The sequence below is a fragment of the Lissotriton vulgaris genome, unplaced genomic scaffold (genome assembly GCF_964263255.1).
Source record: "Lissotriton vulgaris unplaced genomic scaffold, aLisVul1.2 SCAFFOLD_1212, whole genome shotgun sequence".
Lineage (NCBI taxonomy): Eukaryota > Metazoa > Chordata > Amphibia > Caudata > Salamandridae > Lissotriton > Lissotriton vulgaris.
In genome coordinates, this window is record NW_028241852.1 from 118,332 (window position 1) to 142,721 (window position 24,390).

The 24,390-nt window shown below is 40.4% G+C and overlaps 1 protein-coding gene across 1 annotated transcript in view; it reads right to left on the reverse strand.

The window, feature by feature from the left end:
* Positions 1-12,120: 12,120 nt before the first annotated feature.
* Positions 12,121-24,390, reverse strand: part of LOC147669872 (N-terminal EF-hand calcium-binding protein 2-like) — a 420,936-nt gene continuing 408,666 nt past the window's right edge. Inside the window, exon 10 of the mRNA XM_086948186.1 lies at positions 12,121-14,749. Coding sequence (XP_086804312.1) covers positions 14,721-14,749 — 29 coding nt within the window. The 3' untranslated portion in view covers positions 12,121-14,720. The remainder of the gene's footprint in view (positions 14,750-24,390) is intronic.

Consider the following 24,390-nt stretch of genomic DNA (forward strand, 5'->3'; position numbering starts at 1 on the left):
TGCATATAAGTATATGTATGCATGCATTTATGTTTGTATTTATATAGATATACAGATGATATATGTTTATATATGTATGTATATATATATATATTCACTGAAAAAACCATAGGCTATAGACCATATATAGTTAGGAATTAGCATTTACAAAACCTTGAAAATTCACTGAAAAAACCATAGGTTATAGACCATATATAGTTAGGAATTAGCATTTACAAAACCTTGAAAATTCACTGAAAAAACCATAGGTTATAGACCAAATATAGTTAGGAATTCGCATTTACAAAACCTTATTTTACTCACACAAAACCATTGAAATTCCATATATAGTTAGTTGCACTAACTATATATCGCGCACCCGCAATCCACTGCTGATGATGTCACATATTACATCATTCATGACAAGGTCAGTGACATCACTGATGACATCACTGATGACATCTCAAATGACATCACTGATGACATCACTGATGACAACATCCAGTGACTGTATGTTTCTGTAAAGTTAAAATATGTCTTACATATTGAAGAATGAGTGGATGTATAAGTGTCTGGATGAAGGATTTAGTAGGTGCATGACTGACTGTATGAGTGAGTGATTAAATGTGTCTCACTGAGTGCATGGGTTAGTGACTAAACTGTCTTAATTTGTGCATCGTTATGTCTGTTGTTCTGTAAACTGTTGCATGTGTTGATAAGTAGCTATATGAGTAACTATATGGGTTATTGATTGGTTGCCCAAGTATTTGTATGGGAGACTGAGTGTGTGTGTGGGTGGCTGGGAGGTGTATGACTCTGTGCATAGATGTGTGAGCAGTTGATTCACTAGATGTATGGTTTCAAAAGTGCATGTGGAAACAGCTGTATGGGCGGTTGACTGTGTGCATGAGTGTATTGGTGAGTGAATGGATATCTCAGTGCTACATGTCAAAGTAAGTACATATGTAAAACACAGTACATGTGAGAGTTGACATATATAAATAACTGTGCATAAGAGCCAGTGAATGTGTGAGTGGCTGTATGGATCATTGTGAACTTGTATCAGGGACTGTATAAGAGAGTAAATATGTGTTAGTATATGTTTGAATAAGTAAAGTTTGTATAACTGTATAGTTGAGGAAATGGAGGTGTGATTGATTCTTTGCATGACTGACTAGGTGTGTGAGTAACTCCATGGATGAGTGACAGTCTGTGAGTGTCTGTTTACACTGATTGTATCTAAGGTTATATTAGAGTCTGAAGAGGTTCATCGTATTATCACATGAATGATATCATCAGTGATGTGATCAGTAATGTCAAATGAGATGTCATCAGTGATGTCATCAGTGATGTCATTTGAGATGTCTTCAGTGATGTCATTTGAGATGTCATCAGTGATGTCATCAGTGATGTCACTGACCATGTCATGAATGATGTAATATGTGACATCATCAGCAGTGGATTGCGGGTGCGCGATATATAGTTAGTGCAACTAACTATATATGGAATTTCAATGGTTTTGTGTGAGTAAAATAAGGTTTTGTAAATGCGAATTCCTAACTATATTTGGTCTATAACCTATGGTTTTTCAGTGAATTTTCAAGGTTTTGTAAATGCTAATTCCTAACTATATATGGTCTATAACCTATGGTTTTTTCAGTGAATATATATATATATATATATATATATATATATATATATATATAGATATATATTTACTTATTAAATTACACTTAGACTTGCATGTCTTCACCCCACCCTCAAAAGAGAGAGGGTGAAGCCTCATGTAAATTGACATGTGTAAAGTCATTATAAAATATATATTTTGAATCCTCCCCGGGTAGGTCAGGATTTCCTTTTTATTTAGTGGAATGGTTTGAGGCACCCCTCGCTGAGCCATTATAAGGCCCCAGGGACCCGATCCCCTGTGGTGACATGATGTTTTTTTAAGGGGACTGGGCATGTGACACCCCTCCCCAAACCATTACATGGCCTGGGAACCCCCTAAACTGTGGCCTAAACAAATTAAACCCAGGGCACCCAAGGCAATGAGAGGGCATGGGCCAGGAGAGGATTCCCAGGACCCCCGTAGCCCCACTGGCTCCAACCATCCTTCCACTTAAAAATGTGATCGACCTTGGAGTGATGGAGTCACAAGGTCCTAAATACTCAGGGAAGGGGTCTACAAGCCAATGGTGTCCCTGGAGCCTTCAAAAGAACTGAAAGGGGTCCCTCCACAAGTAAAAAAAGAAATAAATAAATCAGGAATGTAAAATTAGTAGAGTAGCCGCTCATTTCATAGTTACTGCTCCAAGAAGAGAGCGCCCCATAAGGCCCTGCAAGGGCTTTTTTGTTTAATAAAAAATATTGATGCTCATTGTGCCTCTAGAAGGGGCAGGTGCACCACCAACCATTTTTAAAATGTTGTCGAGGGCATCTGGGAGCACAACAGCCCCCCCTAAAAGCATTTTTTTTTAAACCCAGTAAATCTTCCGGGTCATTGAATCCATGAAACTGGGGTGGAATACTATAATTTTCAAAGCACTCCAAGCTGGAGCTGTATGCTCTTCGCCTGGAGTGCAGGGACCCCTTGTATTTGGTGCTATGGCTACAGTTTATGGCCTGAAAGTTTTTGAAAAAAGATTCAAAGACATGTTTATGTTTTTTTAAATGCTTCATTGAAAATATTTTGTGATAAACACTAGTTTTAAATATTGCAAGTGTGTGTATAAAATATACATTTAATTATTGTTATTGATGACTTTTTGACAAAGTCAGTAGGTTTGCTTTACATATGTTGATGTACTCACCTTCTGATAAATCCAATAGTCCTCCCTGTATTTATTTTGTTCTGCCCCTTTTATAATGCTCCTAAGTCTGACTTACTTAAAATTACACTCTTTATATTGTTACACAACAGCTAGCCTTGGGCAGATGGGTTTGGCCACCCTCAGGGGGGTAGGGCGCAGGCCAGGCCCTGTGCCCAACCTTACACCATGTATGGGGATGACCATCTTACTTTAAATTAAAATAAAAGAAATTTCTTGGGAAAAAATACATAGGTATTTGTAAATGTCAGCTATAACATACCATTTTAATCCAACAAAACCACTGAAATTCACCTGTTACAGTTATCGCAATTAACTATAACAGATGCCCTAGTAATTCAGTCAGTCAAATTCACTTTATTCGGTTAATTAAAACCATAAAAGTATGCAACAAATATACAATAAAATATCCAAAAGTTCATCAATATACACAGTAAAAAGGAAGTACCATCAAGTTACCAACAGTGAGCCCAAATTATAATCTTATCCTAAATTCTTCTTTATTCTAACAGCGGCAGTTAAAAAGCTAGCGATACTAAAAATTTCCCACGCATTATTCAACATTTGGAGATAAATAAAGGCCGTCTTGCCTCGGTTAAACCTTTATCCTTTAAAATAGGAATTATAAATCAATTTAGAATATGTAGAAAGTGATCGCAAAACAAAACAAAATGCATGGAATCTCGAGTAGAAAAATTGTCACATGCACATACATTTAAGTCCTCCAACTTTTTCCACCCCTTAGGTTCAGCAAAGAGCAAGTGCAGTTGATTCAATCTAAATCGAACCAAAAGTAAATGATGCTGCTGATTCGACACAATTGTCAAATACGGCTCAATTGTTAATGTTGTGCATAACAACTGGTATGCTCGCACCAAAGACTTATTTAATTCTACCTGCTCTCTGTCACTTTGGGATATTTGGACATACATGTTTTTAGCCCACTATTTATCTGCCTTAGCCATTGTTTCTGGAGAACTAAACAACTCAGGTCTCCCCAAAAACGTAGAAATCCTTTTTACATAATTCAACCATGGAATACAGTTAACATAGTCAAGGGATAGACAGTCACAGATAATATCACGGTTCATCGCAAGCTCAGGGTTAATCCAAATGCTACTCCATTTAAGCAGCTGAGCCACTTCATGGTGTCTGAAATGAAGCCAATGCCCAGCTCTTGATGAGTGATATAAGTGGAAGTCGAAGACGGCACAGACAAGAAATTTCTTAAAAATGTGTTTTCCACAATATGGATATCCTTGGTATTCCTATAACTCCAAAGGTAAGATCCATAACTTGCAATAGCAAGACATTTGGCCTTATAAATACTTAACATAGCTTAAATGGGTCTAGAGCCCAATCTGTGTGCAAATTCTAGGACGGCGGTAGTTGATCTTGCCATGATATTTCTTTTGCCCTGCATTTGTGGGATCCAAGACCCCCTTTCATCAAAAATCACTCCTAGATATGGGAATGACATTAACCGAGTAAGTTAATTCCTCTCACAAAAGTGAGTCTTATATTTCTTGGGCTTAGTCCCCATGATCATAATGTGAGATTTTAAAAAATTTACATCGATATCCAGAGACTTCATAAAATAGTAAATGAGGTTAAGAGATGCTGCAGACCATTTGCCATTCTAACTAAAAGGGCAGCATCGTCCGCATATAGGAGTGCTGGAATTAATTTCGGTCCTATACAAGGGATGTCCTTGCTAGCACCCAATAAAATCTCATCGAGATTGTTAATATATAAAGTAAGTGGTGCCAAAATACAGCCTTGTCTCACTCCCTTAAATATTCTAATATTGTGTGTTAAATTACCTTTTTGATCAAATCTTACTGTGGCTTCAAGATCTCGGTGAAGATCCGCTAAGAAATTTACGATGTTCTCATCTACTCCAAGCTTCAACAGTAAATGTCATAGTTTAGATCTATTTACTCGGTCAAAGGCTGAGGAGAGGTCCATAAATGCTAGATGTAAAGTGCCCTTCTTCGCAAGAGTATATTTCCCAGTCAACAGGAGCAAGTTTAGGCATTGATCAGTGGTACCTCTCCCCTTCCTAAAACCGTACTGTAGTTCGGAGAGCATATTAGCGTGATCCAGCCATTCTGTAAGCTTTGCCAGTACCACTCTACCTAAGACCTTCACTGCTGAATCAATCAAAGAAATTAGCTGATAACAGTGCAGGTAACTTCTTGATCCTTTTTTAAAAATTTGTACTATTACAGATAGTGGTAGGCCCACTTTACAGGCACTATTAAAAAACATTTGCCAACAGTTTGGACCATAAAGGTATATTCATTTTAAAAAGGTCAGCAGGGTCTCAGTCCGGTCCTGGGGCTTTATTTTTAGACATTTGGGCTATAGCCTTTGCAACTTCGCTATCCGTAAAAGAAAGAAAATATTTGTTGCCCACATAAATATCCTTGGATTCAATATCTTCCAGGTCCCCATATATAACTTTAAAATGGCTAACGAAATCCTTTTCACGTATTTTACACTCCAATTTCTTTCCTTTATCCTCTGAGAAGAATGGTCAATCAACAAGACTCCAAAATTTGGAGCAATTTTTTAGAACATCAATGGCTGTTAATTCATTAAAAGCATCCATTTTCATGTCTGATTCATGAGACTCTGTAGCCAGTTTATACTCTTTCCTGCAAGCAACAATCTTGGTCTTGTCTTGTGGACTAGCTTTTAAAGCACCCATTAAATTGCGGTCTGCCACTGAGCACCTGTGATCAAACCATCTTTCTCCACCATCCGTATGTTTTTTGCAGGAGTAAGAAAGATCTTTTGCTACCTGCTTACTAATTGTGTCATAGGCTTTTAGGACCCTGTTGTCTCCCGCCCCACTGTCACAACACAACGCCAACTCTGGGCCAACTTGACTGACTAATTCATTACATAAATCTTCTACAATAATCATATTCCATTTTAATCTACATCCCTGGTCTGTATCCTTAATTGCTGTCGAAGCAGCCCATATTTTAACTTCAGACATAAGGGTACTACCCCCCTCAAAATCAAATGTATGGGATTATGATCGCTAAACTTAGACCATAAAGCTGTATATTCCTTGGCATAAACTTCAAGGGTTGTATTTATAAAAATAAAATCAATGGTTGAATGGTTTCCCCTCCCTTTAACCCGTTTACTGCTTCGAACGTTCAGCGCCAGTGATGAATGTTCGAAGAAACGGGTGCGGCCGCGTCGGCCGTTGGACGTGCACAGCACCAGGGAGGTAGCTCGCGCGACGTCCAACGGCAGCAGCGATAGGGTTAAAGGTAGGGATAACGTGGGTCCCACTGGGATTAATTGGATAAAAGAGTCCTAAATCTGCCATGATTTGCTCCAGATATGCACCTTGTAAGGTGTGCTCAAAGTGACTCTCTGAAAGCCTCTCAGGCCCCAAACAGTCCGAAACACTACATTGCCTTTGACATAGATGTATATTAAAAATCTCGTAAAATTATAACTGAACAAGGCGAAGAGTTGGTTTCCTTGTAACCCTCTAAGTAGGTCTTTAGGTTAACCAAATGTTCTAAAACTGTGGTTCTATCAAAAGAATTATAAAAATTCACAATTAAAACTCTAGTTAAATTTGTAGTTGTGACCTCAACTACTAGACAATTTTCCATGCCTGTTTCTAACTTACGATATTTCCAGGCAATTTTTAGGGAAATCAAAGTAATCAAACCACCTTTTGGCCTACCCATAATGGATGGTGTAGCAGGTTCAAAATAGGAGGTAAAACCATCTATCCATAATGAATTGTCAACTACCCAATATTTCTGGAGGCCAATAATATCATGATTCTTTAAGAAAGTGATCCAATTTATGTTCTCCACTTTATTTCTCAAACCCGCAATATTCCAGCTAAGTATTTTAACTAGATCTCCATGAGGCGGTAATGATGGTGCATCACTAATCTGCATGTTTAATATCTCCATCTCCTGCCCCTGAGGTAATGAGACGGTAGTTAGTCAATCATTTTTATCTAATTGTGAAAGAACATCGTACCTATTTGATATTTCCACCCCTCTAATCATCGTGCTGGCTCTACTAGTGTCCCTCCCAGGTGGAGGGGTTGTAGGAATACCCCTCATGGGCCATGGTCCTCTGCAGGGATAGATCTGGTTGTTATGTTTTGCCTAGTCTTATCTAGGAATAGTCCAGTGTGAGTTACTAAGTTACAAGATCTTAAAGATGTACTCGGTGGGTAAAAAGCACCCAGCGGGAGAGCTCTAATTCCCACCGAACCACTGTGCTTGTTCTCTTCAAAAAGCCAGCCTGCTACATTGTTCCTGTTAAAATTAATTACCACGCAATCCCCCTCAATGCTCTTGGAACCATGGCCCACCCAGCCAACCCGTCTTGCAATTATAATCTGGTTTGATGCTAGTAAACCTCCCTCAAACCTCCCTCAAAAATCTTACCTTACGTATTAGCTCCTCTGTAGTTTCTTTGCTGTTTACCTTAAGCTGTGGAACCCTAGTCAGAACCGCTACTAGTGGGATCACTTCTCAGGGTATATGAACTTTAGTCTGGCTCATCATAGTGCACAATCTTGGCAAATTATCTGTCATGTTCATGCTTATGACCTCTTTCTCACGAGGTTTAGTGTTGCCCTGCTGAGTTAAGTTACCACTAGTATTCCCTTCCTGAATGCGAGGTATGGGTCTCCGGAAATCAGTACGAGGCCAGAAGTGATCGGGCAATCTACTCCTTCATGATGCCCAGTAACCACATTTAATCTTGTTCGGTTACTAATTCCAGGAGATTAGTCCCATTGACTTTTCCGCCCCTTATCTGCCTCAGCTTGTTTGGTAGTATTCCTACAGGCCCCCCCCCATCCAAGTTTTCTCAAGGGATGATCATTTATTCATAATACCATCTACCCTGTATTTCATGCATTTAACTAGTTCGAGTCTTAACGTCTCAAACAAAGTGTCAATGTGAGTCATTAGTATGTCCATCGATTTATCTGAAGTGGTGACTCCAGAAGTGGTAGGTGACTGTGCTGCGGTATTTGGATCATAGTCAAGTGTTGCATGGGTGGCGAGGACTTTTTTAATGGCGCCACCCTTGGTTCCCTTGATGCCTTTCCTTTTTTGGCCTTTGCTACAGTCACAGGCTGTTCAACTAGGGGGGTCCGTGGCACATTATTAGTAATAGCCCCCAATGTATACTCCGAGGAGAGGGGTGGCGCAAAAGCTTCTTCCGGGATACCATCGTTGTCGCGACCTTGGGGCCCCATCAAAGGATCATCAGCATCAACAGCTGACCCAGCAGTGGAAGGGGCCCATAGGGGGGAAATGCCAACTAACTAATTCGCATCTCCCAACCCCAATTGGACTTCTTCATTGTGGATCTCCGTCGTAATGGGGCCAACAGCATTTGTTAAATACGACATTATGGATGCACAATTTCTAGGTATTTTTGCTTTAGTTTTGGGCAAATCATTTGAACAGGTAGACTTGCGCTTACCCATGCTGGAGTTCACATGTCAGAGGGATTGCCCAGCCCAGCCTCTATCAGCCGCTGACGGGTCCTGCGGGAGGGCCACACTGATTTTACAGGGCCTCCCGGCTCCCTGCGATGACGCCCTCAACAGGCGCTTCGCACGTCCTGCTGGGGCTTGTAGTGTTTCCTTGGCCGTTCCCCTCACGGTGGTACCAGAAAGGCAGAATGTCAGGCAGAGGCAAGAATGGTAAAAAAAGCAGGTTGATGAGCCGTTTCCTCACGACTGTGAGCAAAGAGGGTGAGAGTTGAAAGCCGTTCCCCTCATGGCGTAGGTGCTTCTGATATTCTAGTCGTCGGGACAATTTTATCATTCTTCTCCCCTCCACTGAATTAGTGGGCTTTGTCTTGCTCAACAACCTGATGAGATGCCACTGGTATGTGTGATTTAAAAATGGTTACAGTATCATTATGGCATAGATGTAAACTTACTCAGAAGACCCCAGAAGAATGTTCCATGGTTTCGTAGAAGCAGGCCTGTCGCGCAACTTATGTATCGGCTGTACGGATATGTGTGGACACAGATGCTCTCAGCCTACCTGGCCAGCCTGGGCTCTCCTCCAACCTCTCACTGCAATAACCTCGGTCACCGTCTGCCACCCCTCCTAGCTGCTAATGATAGCAGGGATTGAGACTGAAGCAGGCAGGCTCGGGCTGACGCAGACAACGATGCAGGAACGATGCTGCTAGCAGGAGCAGGAGCAGGGAGCAGCGAGGTGTCCTCCACGTCTTCCCCGGCCTTGCTACTGCCTCCGGCCTCTGTGAAGCTCTGTGAAAACACGGACTGGAATACCCACGCACACAATCCTCAATCCTCATACCAGAGATATGCCAAACAGTGCACCCTTAAGTAATTCATTTTCCAAGAGGTTGGTTGCAGGGTAGGGCATGTGGCCAGGCCCTGTGCCAAACTCCCCGGTGGTGGGTGTAGGATGCATGGCCTGGCGAACAAACCCCTGTGTGTCATACAAAGTAAGGCAGACCTAATGACTTTATCAACAAGTCTGAACATCAAAATATAAAATGTAGGCCTATTGGCTTTATGAAGAGATTAGCATATGAACACATATAAAGCACATCTATTGTCTTTGCCAAAAAATCACCAGTGATTATAATCAAATATATATTTCATTAATTCAAAGCAAACACATGGAGATGACGGACCAAGCGCCAAAACTTTTCAGACACTCACCCAAAGTCACAGATCTGGGTTGAATGCATCATCGTTCTCTAGCTCACTTCACCACAGCTATGGCGTCTATTAGGATAGCGGACGGACCTGCGTCCGTCTGCCACCCCGAGGTGGAGGGACTGTCCGCAGGGGCAGCGGCGGTCCTTCCGGTGGAATTAGGATGTGACCGCCACCCTGGCGGTCACATCCCGTATATTTAACAATGCGGCGGGTGCTGCTTTAAGCAGCACCCGCCGCAAAGTTTAATATGCATGCTGTGCATTTGAATGCACAAAGCGGTGCCTGCCGTATTGTGCATGCAAATGCAGGGGGGTACCATAGGTACCCCCCATGTGCACCCCCACCCCCCTTCACCCTGGGGGCCCGCAACGGGCCCCCAAAGAAAAGACCGTGTGCGCCACAGAAAGGCATGTCCTGAAGCTCATCCTAATATGGCTGGCGGTGTCTGATAGACACCGCCACCATATTAGAGCTTTTCTGCCACGGTCTGAAGGTGACCGCGGCGGAAAAGCGGCGGACGGTCTTCCCGTCCGCCGATGACCCCCCAGCCATCCTAATGTGGTGGGGGTCTTTTCATTCACCGCAGCGGTGATTCCGCATCCTCCGGGCCGGCGGTGGCTTGCGCCGGCCCAGAGGATGCGGATTCACCGCAATCCTAATCGAGCCCTATATGCAAATCAGTCTTGACCATGTGCCTCATGGGAACAGTCCAGCCCGAACTGCCAAACCATGTCTTCCCCGGCCCGGAAACAAGCATCCTGGGACAGGTTTCGGGCTAACAGCCCTTATCAGCCAGGCTAGCTTGAATCTAGTAGCAGAGTGAGCAAGAGATCCACATCTGGGCATACTCTCCCAACTAAGGGCAAACAAAGAAAACACAAGGAGATGATGGATGTAGCGCTGACATTTTTCAGACACTCACCCCTAGTCACAGACCTGGGTTGAATCCATCATCGTTCTCTAGCTCACTTCACCACAGCTATATGCAAATCAGTCTTGCCCATGTGCCTCATGGTAACAGTCCAGCCCGAACTGCCAAGCCATGTCTTTCCTGGACCAGAAACAAGCATCCTGGGACCGGATGATGGGGTCAAGCAAGATCTGTGCCTGGGGGTGAATGTCTGAAAAGTTTCAGCGTGAAGTCCACCATCTCCTTGTGTTTGCTTTGTTCTCCCTAAGTTGGCAGAGTATGCCCAGACGTGGGTCCGTTGCTCACTTTGCCACTTTATTCAAGCTAGCCTGGCTGATGAGGGGTGTTGTCCTAAAATCGGTCCCAGTATGCTTGTTTCCGGTCCAGGGAGGACCCTGGCTTGGCATTTCGGGCTGGACTGTTCCCATGAGGCACAGGGTCAAGACTGATTTGCATATAACTAGGTCTCCACTGGGGTGGCTAAGTGAGCAAAAGAACAACAATGGATTCAACCCAGATCTGTGACTGGGAGTGAGTGTCTGTAAAGTTTCATCGCTCCATCCATCATCTCCTTGTGTTTGCTATTTCATTAATTCACAGTGCATGTTTAGTAAAAGTGATTGACATAACAAATTTTAATAAAGTTTTCATAGAAAAAGACTCAGACATGAGGATTTTTTCTAACAGTTTTCTAGCTACAAAGTGCAGCCATAGAGCCAATCACAAGGGGCTCTGCAGTCCAGTGGAGTGTTTTGAAAAAATATTGTAAACTCTCCTGGGGTCATGGTTTTAATGACTGAGGAAACGTACTATTTTTTAATGTTTTTGGGGGCCACAGCACTCCCTCAAGCCCCCCACATTAAGAAAGGCTTGCTGGTGCCCCTGTCCCTTCTCGGGGTGCTTCCAGGCTCCTAATAAAACATCTAAAAAGCCCTTTCACAGCATTATGGTGCGCTCCTTGCAAGGAGCAGTAAATAATAAAAGAGTAGCTCCAGCTGCTCATTTATTATTCATTTTTCAATTGATGTGTTGGGTGTTGTGGTGCTCAATCGAAATACCTACTTGTTTAATATTTTGGAAGATGTAGGGATAACCCCAGGGCACCCGTAGCCCTGCTGGGTTCCTGCAGGTGGCCCCAATCCATTGAGCTGCACTAGAGTCGCCAACCTTTTTGTTACTAATAATAACTTTACACTTGTCAATTTAGTATTCCAGCCCCTCTCTTTTGAGGGCGGGGTGCAGGTATGCAAGTCTACAACTAGGTGTGAATCTGTACTTGGAAAAAGTGAATATCAAAAAGTTGGAAAGTTACACATTGGTGTAGGGGTAGACTTACACATGAGTAAATGTACTCATGTATATTTACCGTTGTGAAGTGGGTCCAATATTTTTCCTGCTTTTTTTATATATACTGAAAGCAAGACAAGGCATCCCACCAAGAGAGATTGTAGAATGAACACAACTGAGATCACTTTTTATATTCGAGCATCTAACTCCCAGTCCGTCCCCCAGAAAGAATGGAAGATATTCCGGCAACCGATTGTTCTTGGCTCATGACTTAATGGTTTTTCAACAGTGTAAGAATTAGCTTTCCTAGAAAAAAAATCTTTATTTGCTCCCTACAACTGATCACACAATACATTGAAAGCCTGAAAGGAGCTATTTTATTAAAAACGAGACCAGGCTAGACATTTTTCAACCATATTTTATTTGGTATTACTCAACTGTACATATCCTAATAAATTACTTTTTCATTATAATACTGGCATCCGGCATTGCACTAATATCATATAATCTTTAAATACCATACATTTGTCATAATATCAAACATGACAGTCATAGTGAAGAAATTAAGCAATTTGACATTCCAAAAGGGCTTTTCTTCAGTCCAATCCTAATATACAAAATAGAAACCACAAAGCTTTGTAAAGGAACAAGGAAGGCTACTTTCTACAGTAAAATTGGCTTCTATAAGACTGTACAACAAGGCTCATCATGCATCGTTTTCAAAGTGAAGGATACAAATAAAGAACTATAGGAAGGGTTAACAAGTGAAGTTCTTAAAAGGGATAAAACATAACTGAACAAACAAAATGGGATTACAGAAGGAGGATTCCTAATGTGATTTTCTCAGAAATGTTAGCAATGTGGTTCAGGAATCAGCAATTAGTGAACTTAAAAGTTATAGTCCTTAATATGAATTCAAACAGTCAGGGTAATCATTGTTCCTAACACACAGAAGTTCCATAAAAAATCCTGTGAGCTTTACAGCACTTTCTGACATTTTTTATCTACCAGCTTATGTTCGAAAGACAACCATTATGTAATGACAGCATATTCTTACAGTGACTTACTTGTAAGCTCCTGTGTTTGCACACTTTTAGTGCCACCTATAGATTCCTTAGAAGACTGTCAGCAGGGTTCAAAAGAGCCAGAGTTGAAGTGCTGGCAGCCACCCAGAAAGGAGATTTGTAAGCCCCCTTCAAAACAGTGCAATTGAGACATCAATGTCCCCACACCAAGATGGCACTCAGAATTCTACTTAGTTGGAGATGGTACCTGAGTGATGTTTGACAACTGTACCCACCATCATGACAATCCTGTAATATGGGAAACAAGATCCTCAAACAGAGCATAAAGGGGCTATATGTAGTAATGGAGATACATAGCATAAGAGTGGCACTGACTATCTTCTCTGTCTCAGTGAATGCCCCAATACTGGAGACTGCCTGCTACAGGATTAACATTCTATGTTGGGATTACGTGTTATCTGACAATCTAGATTTTGTTTGGAGTGCAGTCTTTAGATTTCCTGTTTTATGGAAGGCAACTTACTTCATGGTAACTGCATACATTTTAAGAGAACAAATACTCCATTGAGGATTTAAGTGGTATTTAAGGTGCCTCCTTGTGGCTTCCAACTTAATGGGTTACTGCGTCCTCCTTCCCAAGAGTTCAATTTCCCCATTCAATCCTGAAACTACACTGCATAGCATTGCCTTTCTTTGTCCTTTTTTCACTGCAACTGAAAACAGCCCTGTTTTGCGGTTGACCTTCCTCTTCTACTCTACCCCATCGTAATTGATGTCCCAACAAATTATAAGCGGGACTGAAAATAACTTATCAAGCATTTCTCACTTTGCCTTATATTGTATTTGGGCTTGAAGATTAAAAGTGTGCCACCCGTTTGATCACAACACAAGACCTAAGGAGCAATACTGAGTATCTGAGCAAAGGAGCAGATTACTACACAAGTAAACAGATGTTCAGATGTTGTCTACGGATACAATTAATGTTAACAGGCGTTCCAGAGTCTTGGTTCTAGGAGGCAGACGGATCGGCTTCCTCTATGGTTCATACACTCTTTGGAGTTCCTTCAAAGTCTATTGAAGAGCACTTACTGTGCTTTACTAAATTAATTTATCTGTGGCAATAGAATTTGGCACATAACACTACCTATCAAATGTAGTTTTTTTAAATGATACAAAAAGGAGGCTATTGCATCTACTGCAGTTTTTAATTTATTGTATGTGGCCTCAGACCAATGGATTCAGAAACCACTGTGTGCATTTTACAATACAAGTGCTATTTAACTCAATATATCTGTAGAGAAAGCTGGCTTTCTGGAGTCACATAGGTCACATCAATCACAGTATTGTAGCTACAAGCAGGTACTACCACTCTCTACCCCTAATGCCGCCACACTATAGAGCAGACAATCACACATGTTAAATATACAGTTGTAGGATAGCTTTGCCCTGGAGCACCAGAGCCAGGGTGGGAGGAACATGTTTACAAATTATTAAAAAGACACATTTTAAAAAGGATTTCCTTTGGAAAACGACGGGGGAATGCCACAACCCCTGCCCATGTCGGAGGAGATACTGTCCTGGTACATTTTACTGGCTTATGCAGTTAGATGATGATGATGGATGATACAATATGAGGATGCAGGGAGAACAGCTCTCCAGCTCCCTCCTCTGAAGTAATGTAGGAAAGAGATGCAATGAGTTTTTGTTTTTCCTTCACTTCGAACAGCAAGCAAATACATTCCCCACATTCCTGTTTAGAAGTTTATTCAGAAGACAAGACTCGTAACAAAGTGATTAAAAAAGCAGGAGGCACGTCCTCTGCAACGGGGGGGAGAGCATTCAGTGGACAGAAGAAACCAGGGCCAACTCTGTGCAGGCCCCCTGCAATATGGGCAGAGCATTCAGTGAACAGAGACCGGGGCCCATAGGCTGCAGGTTCTCTTCTCCTTTGGTGATCTTCCTCTGGAGAGCTGTCAATCTCTGTTGAGGGTACACCATGCAGCTGTAACAAAAATACATAGAAGGTAAATATATATTTTTTGTAAATTGAGGGATTTGGATATCTCCTGATTTTCTAGGCTATGTGATTGGTGATTTTTCTGTATACTGAGAAAAGTAGAAGCATCCTATCTACTGATAATCATGTATCTCAGAAAGAGAGCTAAATTGTATGGGCATTTGTGTTTTGAAATGTTTTGGTGGTATTGCTGTTGATGCCCTAGATTGACCTCATAGACAGTTTACATTTGGGGTCCTCAAAGGTATTCTCTGTCAGTCTGTCAAACATTTGAGGTTCCTAATAAGGGAAGGGGGGGGGTCTAATTGGAAATTCCCACTAATATGCAGCAGCCCACATGGGTGAACCTTTATTGAGGAAGTAGATATTTTTAAAGGGGTCATCCATTGAATAATGAAATAAAGATATGTCAACCTCGGCACTCTAATATACCTATGGTATCAATTCATATGGTTATATAATCAATTCAAAGTACTAGCAAGGCATTGATTCTGTTCTGGCTGTAACAATTTATTATAAACATATCACAAGAGCTTTCTTAAATCACACATTTTTAGATTTAAAATACAATGGAAAAAATGATTAGGAAAAGACAGCTTGATGTAACAATCTTCCTTTTTAAGCGTTGAACCGGCAGCCGACACGTGTTTCGTTTCTTTAAGACTTTTTCAAGGCTGCAAATAATAGCATAAGAGAAAGAGAATTTTCATTATACATGTCACTAAAACATCAAAATCCATAAGGAAACAGGAAAAACACAAAATTAATTTGTACAAAAAAGGCTCCAGCATTGAGGACTTCAAAACTGCACTCCGTGTGAGTCTATTGAAAAAACAAAGAATAGTGCAGACAGACCACAAGTCACCCATAGTGAAAATTGTACAAAAAGAAGAAACATCTAGTGCTCTTGTCCAAAACGGTATTGATCCATCTATTAGAGGGTTATAGAATAAGACTCATCCCAAGAGGCTGTGAGATCTATTTAAATAAATACCTTTAAACATTGTCTTGCATGTGCAAAACACAGTCTGTCTATAGAAAAGTCCACGTCTCAGGTATGTAAATAGTCTTTTCCTGTAAATTCTCATATTAGAGAGAAGAACAGGGACAAATCTGAGAAAATTGTGGCTCGAAAGGTCGATGGAGAAAGTCCCATATTTCTTAAAAGAAGAGGAATTAGTGTACATAGGAATTTATACGTATAAGAGTTGTGATCCTCTGTGAAAACGGAAGACAGCGTCACATGTTCTGCGTATTTTGTCCACTGGTTGCTTATCTGTAAATTAGAGCAGAACTCGGGTCATATTTGTTTAATTAAAGGATTCAGTGGCCCTATTTAGGCTTTTAGATTAATAGAGGAATTACCAGTATAGTGATTACACATACTGCATTTTATACGGGACAGGTACTCTAAGTTAGTTTTATTGTCCAAGACGTATAAGTATTAAAGAAAGAACCATTGAGAAAGACCTCCAGGCCATTGTAAATATATTGTTTAGAAGACCTTTTCTATGCTGTTCTTGACCATTCACTTCTATCAATAAGTAGGCATATTTTAATGATGGACTAGTTGGAAACGGTCCGCTTATGTAATCCTATCCTATATCCAAGACAGACATAAGTAAAAAAATAGAGCAAACTTACAGTTCTAGTCATTGCAAAGTCTTGGGCTATGATATGCCCCTTTAGACCGTAACAGAAAAGTAAAAGAAAAAAAACATTAAGGGCTGACGAAAACAAGCATGTGTCTATTACAATCTTTCCTCTGCTGCCATCATTAAAAACATCATCACTAAAAAACCTCCTTCATGACATTCTATTTTGTTAAAGCATCACCTCAAATTATCCTATATGGACATACCTCCCAGTACCCACCAAATATATGTAGTGGGTCGAATAATCATAGTGGCGATAATATTTAACCCCTTCGAGGCTGATGACGAGCTGGGCTGGTCATGGTGTAGCCTCCTCAAACACTGATGACGAGCCCAGCTCGTCATGAACAATGGGTTTTTTAAAAAGTCAGCATTCCAGCAGAATAAGCACAGCGCGCATGTGGTTAAAGGCTTATTTTGTATATTTTTAGTTCTTATCCATATATATTAGGCTGAAAGAATATCGGACCCATTGTCAAAATATAGTGCACTGAGTATTTGTTTAAATAACCGCCCCCCTCACTTTAGCCGATAATAAAATTCTAGCGTAGACATGATGTCTTTTGGTTCAGTCGCTCAAGTGCTCATTAAATCAGAGCACAAGTCTATGTTTTAAGACACATGGAACTAGCCTTCAAACATTTAGAGTGAAAGGTTATTGTACTCATTTAGCCCCACACGGCACGTTTCAGTGGCTCACCTTTTAGATATAGATGTCTCGCGGCGGCGTCTCCTCAGAGTTCTATCATGTACCGCTGGGGTCTATTCCCGGGGCCTATTTTGAGTCAATTACGTCAACGTCACGTAATGCTGACGCCTCACATGACAAATGAGTCATTGTTTGGTCGTAATCACTAAAGAAGGACTGCTATACCTAGCAAGCCTATCTTTCTCCAGAAATCTAGAGGCGGCCATATTTGTCTTGTATGTATAAAGTTAAGTGACTATGGCTTCTTGGACGTGAAAGCGTTTTCCACAAAGAAACCGATGTATTGGAACGCATGTAGTGGTTACAAATAATATTTTAAGGTCCCATGCTCTCATGCCTTATACTAAGTGTGAGATACATTCGTATATCAAAGATCTAAAGAAATATAGTAATGAAAAGGAATGATAGTAGAGAAAGAGATCCAGTACTTCAAATAAAAGAGTTGATAAAATCGGCTAAAACCCTCCAGTGATACTTTAATAAATATATATTAAGTGTGCATTTCTCATATAAGCCCTTATGTAGTAATTAAGTGATATAGGTGCCTGAAGATTCGAAGTAAAGAGATACAGATATGTTCCTACTTAAATCATGAGGCCCATTTTTGATTAAATACCTTCTCGCACATGTGTAGGCATATCATACAATTTTGAATTGATTTTTAACATAGTAAGAATAGATTCTAATTGTCCTATTCAGTGTCCCATTTAAATTCTTTGATAATGTAGCATTCATAGGTTCTGTTTCTTTCATTTCTTTTTTACTTTTTTTATACACTAAGCCCTTCCTCGGGTTGTATACAATCCCCAACGTATACAAGACATATTACATGGCAATACACATCAGATCCCATAATATGTATATGGAATCATAACGGCAAGTTCTTAAGCGAAGTTCAATATCTTGAGGCGCTGCCATAGTTTGTCTGTTTGTCTTTAAAAATGTGTCATCTTTAATGCCCAAATACGCTTTCTTTATAACATATTGGTCATCGGTTGTCTCGCAATGTCCCCCTCAGATTACATATAGTCTCCAAGAAAAAAGATAAAAATTAATTGCAATGCATATCAGATCCCTGAATATGTATATGACAGCATAATGACAATTAGTCTAATCCCTAGGATAGACAAACATTTCCTTATCAATGTTAAGGCCCCTCTCCACGGCACAAAGGCGTAAGAATCATTGTGCTTCAGCTTTTCTTAGCATCAATGTTTTGTCGCCCCCCCCCCCAGCATCAGTTGTAATTTCAGTGATGCCATGGAGTCTCAAACCTGTCAAAGTTCTGTTGGGATAGTCATTATTAATAGCTACAGTCGTTGTTCCTGATAGCCCTTATATGTTCTTGAATAATTTCCTACAAGGGTCGAATCGTACTGCCTATATAAATTTAGGCCACAGATGCAACGTAAGCAATAAAAAACATATCTTGTATTGCAGTTCATAAACTGATGAATCTGGTGGGTTATATTGGTGTTATATTTAAAGGTCTTCCATTTATTGCATGCAAACTGGCATGTGTTGCAATGTGCACATTTGTAGAATCCATCTCGTTTGGTAGATAACCAAGTCAGGGTTGTTGGTCCAGGTGGTATATAGCTGATGCATAAGGAGTCCCTTAACGTTCTACCCCTCCTACATGTAATGCTGGGGTGTTGTGTCACTATCTTACTCATTGTGCTGTCTAGATTTAGTAGATGCCAATGCTTTTTGAAGATCTTATAGATTTGATGGCTATGCACGTTGTAGTTCGTAAACATATTGATCTTATCCCTTCTTCTTGTTTCGTGAGGCATTGGATTTGTGTAATACAGAATTTCTGGATTTCTGTAAATTTCTCTCCCTAAATTTGTCTAGAATGTTAGAGGAATATCCTTGGTTGTGAAAACGCATTGCGAGGTTCTTCAGTTCTTGTCAGAATATATTCTTCTCACTGCAGTTTCTCTTAAGTCTGGTCATCTCCCCCAAGGGGATTGATCTGTACTGCAGGTTGACCACTAGAAGTGTGTAAGAGAGAATTGCAGGTAGTAGGCTTTCGGTATAGTCGGGACAACGTTTTATTTTCTTTGGCATAGATCTTAACATCCAAGAACTCTATCTACATTTCATCAAATTTAGATGTGAAACTCAGATTGAATGTGTTGTTATTGAGATATTTAGTCAATTCTTCAAATTGGGTCTTGTTACCTGCCCAGATGATAAAAATTTGAATCTCAACACCTTTGGCTTCGGGGACTCCCAGAACTTACAGCACTTATAGTTTATTGGATAAGATACATAGATGATAGTTTTATCATTTGATAAAATGGAGATTGAGTTCTTGGACGTTAAGATCTATGCCAAAGAAAATAAAATCATGTCCAGACTATACAGAAAGCCTACTGCCTGAAATTCTCTCTTACATGCTTCTAGTGGTCACCCTGCAGTACAGATCAATTCAATCCCCTTGGGGGAGATGACCAGACTTAAGGGAAACTGCAGTGAGGGGAGTATATTTCGACAAGAACTGTAGAACCTTGAAATGCGTTTTCGCAACCGAGGATATTCCTCTTACATTCTAGACAAATCTAGGGAGAGAATTTTACAGAAATCTAGAAATTCTGTATTACACAAATCCAATGCCTCACAAAACAAGAAAAAGAGAAGGGATAAGATCAGTATTATTACGAACTACAACATGCACAGCCATCAGATCTATAAGATCTTCAAAAAGCATTGGCATCTACTAAATCTAGCCAGCACAATGAGTAAGATAGTGACACAATACCCCAGCAATATATATAGGAGGGATAGAACGTTAAGGGACCCCTTTTGCACCAGCTATATACCACCTAGACAAATATGCATGACTTGGTTTTCTTCCAAACCAGATGGATTCTACAAATGTGCACATTGCAACATGTGCCAGTTTGCATGCAATAAATTCAAGACCTTTACATATAACATCAATATAACCCACCAGATTCTTCAGTTTATGAACTGCAATACAGGATATTGCTTACGTTGCATCTGTGGCCAAATTTATATAGGCAATACGATTCGATCCTTGAAGGAAAGAATTCAAGAACATATAAGAGCTATCAGGAACAACAACTGTAGCTATCCACTAGTGGTGCATTTTAATAATGACCATACCAACAAAGTTTGAGCTTCCATGACATCACTGAATTTACAATTGATGTTAGTGGTGGGGGACAAAACATTGATGCTAAGAAAAGCTGAAGCACAACGGATCATACGCCTTCGTACCGTGGAGAGGGGTCTTAACATTGATAAGGAAATGTTTGTCTTTCTTAGGGATTAGACTAATTGTCATTATGCTGTCATATACGTAATCAGGGATCTGATATGTATTGCAATGAATCTGTATCTTTTTTATTGGAGACTATATGTAATCTGAGGGGGACATTGCAAGACAACCGATGACCGTTATGTTATAAATAAAATTTAATGAGGCATTAAAGATGACAAATGTTTAGAGACAAACAGACAAACTATGGCAGCGCCTCAAGATATTGAACTTCTCTTAAGAAATTGCTGTTATGATTCCATATACATATTCAGGGATCGATGTGTATTGCCATTTAATTTGTCTTGTATACATTGGGGATTGTATACAACCCAAGGAAGGGAATAGTGTATAAAAAAAGTAAAAAAAGAAAAGAAAAAAACAGAACCTATGAATGCTACGTTATCAAGGAATTTAAATGAGACACTGAATAGGACAATTAGAATCTATTCTTGGTATGTTACAAATGAATTGAAAATTGTATGATATGCCTACACATGCGCCAGTAGGTATTTAATCAACAAAAATGGGCCTCATGATTTAAGTAGGAACATATCTGTACCTCTTTACTTCGAATCTTCGGGCATCTATATCACTTAATTACTCCTAAGGGCTTATATGAGAACTGCACACTTAGGGGGTCATTAGGATTGCGGTTTTTCCGCATCCTCGGGGCCGGCGGAAGCCACCGCCGGCCCCGAGGATGCGGAAAAACCGCAGCGGACTGACCAAGGACCCACCGCCACATTAGGATGGCTGGTGGGTCCTGGTTTCCGTCCGCAGCTTTTCCGCCGCGGTCGGCTTACAACCGCGGCGGAAAAGCTCTAATATGGTGACAGTGTCTTCCAGACACCGTCCACCATATTAGGATGGGCAGTAAATTATGCTTTTCCGCGGTGGGTTTTCCGCCGTGGAAAAGCATACGGAACTTCACTGCGGGGGCCCGTTGCGGGCCCCCTAGGTGAAGGGGGGGTGGGGGGTGCACATGGGGGGTACCTATGGTACCCCCCTGCATTTGCATGCAGAAAGCGGCAGGCACCGCGCGGTGCCTGCCTCTTTCTGCATGCAAAAGCAATGCGTGCATTTTTAACATTGCCGCGGGTGCAGCTTGAAGCTGCACCCGCCGCAATGTTAAAAATAGAGGATGTGACCGCCAGGGTGGCGGTCACATCCTAATTGCACAGGAGGGAACTCCGCATGCCATGCGGAGGTTCCCTCCTGCTCTGGGGTCGCGGACGGACACAAGTCCGTCCGCGATCCTAATGTGCCCCATAATATATATTTATTTAAGTATCACTGGAGGGTTTTAGCCGATTTTATCAACTCTTTTACCTTGAAGTACTGGATCTCCTTCTCTACTGTCATTTCTTTTCATTACTATATTTCTTTGGATCTCTGATATACCAATGTATCTCACACTTCGTACAAGGCATGAGAGCACTGGACCTTAAAATTATATTTTTAACCACTACATGCGTTCCAATACGTTGGTTTCTTTGTGGAAAATGCTTTCACGTCCATGACGCCATAGTCACTTAACTTTATACATACTAGAAAAATATGTCCGCCTCTAGATTTCTGAAGAAAGACAGGCTTGCTAGGTATAGCAGCCCTTCTTTCGTGATTACGACCAAACAATGACTCATTTGTCATGTGAGGCGTCAGCATCACGTGACGTTGACGTAATTGACTCAAAATGAGCCCTGGGAATAGAAGCCAGCGGTACATGATAGAACTCTGAGGAGACGCCGCAGCGAGGCATTAATATCTAAAAGGTGAGCCACTGAAACGTGCCGTGTGGGGCTACATGCGTACAATAACTTTTCACCGTAAAAGTTTGAAGGCTAGTTCCATGTGTCTTATAACACGGACTCGAACTCTGATTGAACGAGCACTTGAGCGACTGAAACCAAAAGACATCATGTCTACGTTAGAATTTTATTATCGGCTAAAGTGAGAGGGAGAGGTTATTTAAACAAATACTCAGTGCACTATATTTTGACAATGGGTCTGATATTCTTTCAGCCTAATTTATATGGATAAGTACTAAAAATATACAATATATGCCTTTAAATATTATCCCCACTATTATGATTCGACCCACTATATATATTTGGTGGGGACTGGGAGGTATGCCCATAGAGGATAATTTGTGGTGATGCTTTAACAAAATAGACCGTCATGCAGGAGGCTTTTTAGTTGATGATGTTTTTAATGATGATAGCAAAGGAAACATTGTATTAGACACATGCTTGGTTTCATCAGCCCTTAATGTTTCTTTTTCTTTTACTTTTCTCTTATGGTCTTTAGGGGCACATCATAGCCCAAGACTTTGCGACGACTAGAACTGTAAGTTTACTCTATTTTTTGACTTATGTCTGTCTTGGATATAGGATAGGATTACATAAGCGGACCGTTTCCAACTAGTCCATCATTAAAATATGCCTACTTAATGATAGAAGTGAATGGTCAAGAACAGAATAGAAAAGGTCTTTCTAAACAATATATTTATAATGGCCTGGAGGTCTTTCTCAATGGTTCTTTCTTTAATACTTATATGTCTTGGACAATAAAACGAACTTAGAGTGCCTGTCCCGTATAAAATGCAGTATGTGTTATCACTATACTTATAATTCCTCTATTATTCTAAAAGCCTAAATAGGGCCACTGAATCCTTTAGTTAAACAAATATGAACCGAGTTCTGCTCTAATTTACAGAATAAGCAACCAGTGGACATACATAATTCGCAGAACGCGTGACGTGGTCTTCCGTTTTCGCAGAGGATCACATCTCATATAGGTATATATTCCTATTTACACTAATTCCTCTCCTTTTAAGAAATATGGGACTTTCTCCATCGATCATTTGAGACATAATTTTCTCAGATGTCTATCTATTCTTCTCTCTAATATAAGAATTTACAGGAAAAGACAATTTACATACCAGAGACATGGACTTTTCTATAGACAGACTGTGTTTTGCACATGCAAGACAATATTTAAAGGTATTTATTTAAATAGATCTCACAGCATCTTGGGATGCATCTTATTCTATAACCACCTAATAGATGGATCAACACCGTTTTGGACAAGAGCACTAGATGTTTCTTCTTTTTGCACAATTTTCACTATGGGTGACTTGTATCCTGTCTGCACTATTCTTTTCTTTTTCAATAGACACAAACAGAGTGTAGTCTTGAAGTCCTTAATGCTGGAGCTTTTTTAGTATTAATTCATTTTGTGTTGTTCCTGTTTCCTTATGGATTCTGATGTTTTATGGACATGTACAATTAAAATTCTCTTTCTCTTATGGCATTATTTGCAGCCTTGAAAAAGTTTCAAAGAAACGAAACACGTGTCGGCTGCCGGTTCAACGGTTAAAAAGAAAGATTGTTACATCAAGCTATCTATTCCTAATAATTTTTTCTATTGTATTTTAAATCTAAAAAATTGTGATTTAAGAAAGCTCTTGTGATATGTTTATAATAAATTGTTACAGCCAGAACAGAACCAAGGCCTTGCTTTTACTTTGAATTGGTTTTATAACCATATGAATTGATACCATAGGTATATTAGAGTGCTGAGGTTGACATATTTTTATTTCATGGTTTACTGGGTCCAAATAGGCTCCGTTTTTTTGGGCACCTTAGGTAGTGGGGTGCAGTTAGCGGAACTTTGAAGGGCACCAATACTTGGAGATATGGACTGAATGCACTAAGAGAATAGATGTGCTACCAACTAAACCACCACTGCCATCTGTATCCATTGAATAATGTTGCAATACATCTTAAAACTCTAGGTAACATCATCAAACAAATGAAGTTCTAAAATTCTTATTATTATTGCTTGTAAGGGATTCAGGACTTTGCCAAACAGAACATGTATTCCTCTACACTAGATGTTCTCATTAAAGTGAAGTTAGACTGTTAGTAAATGTAACTTGAATGCTGAGCAAATAGTGTCAGTACTGCTC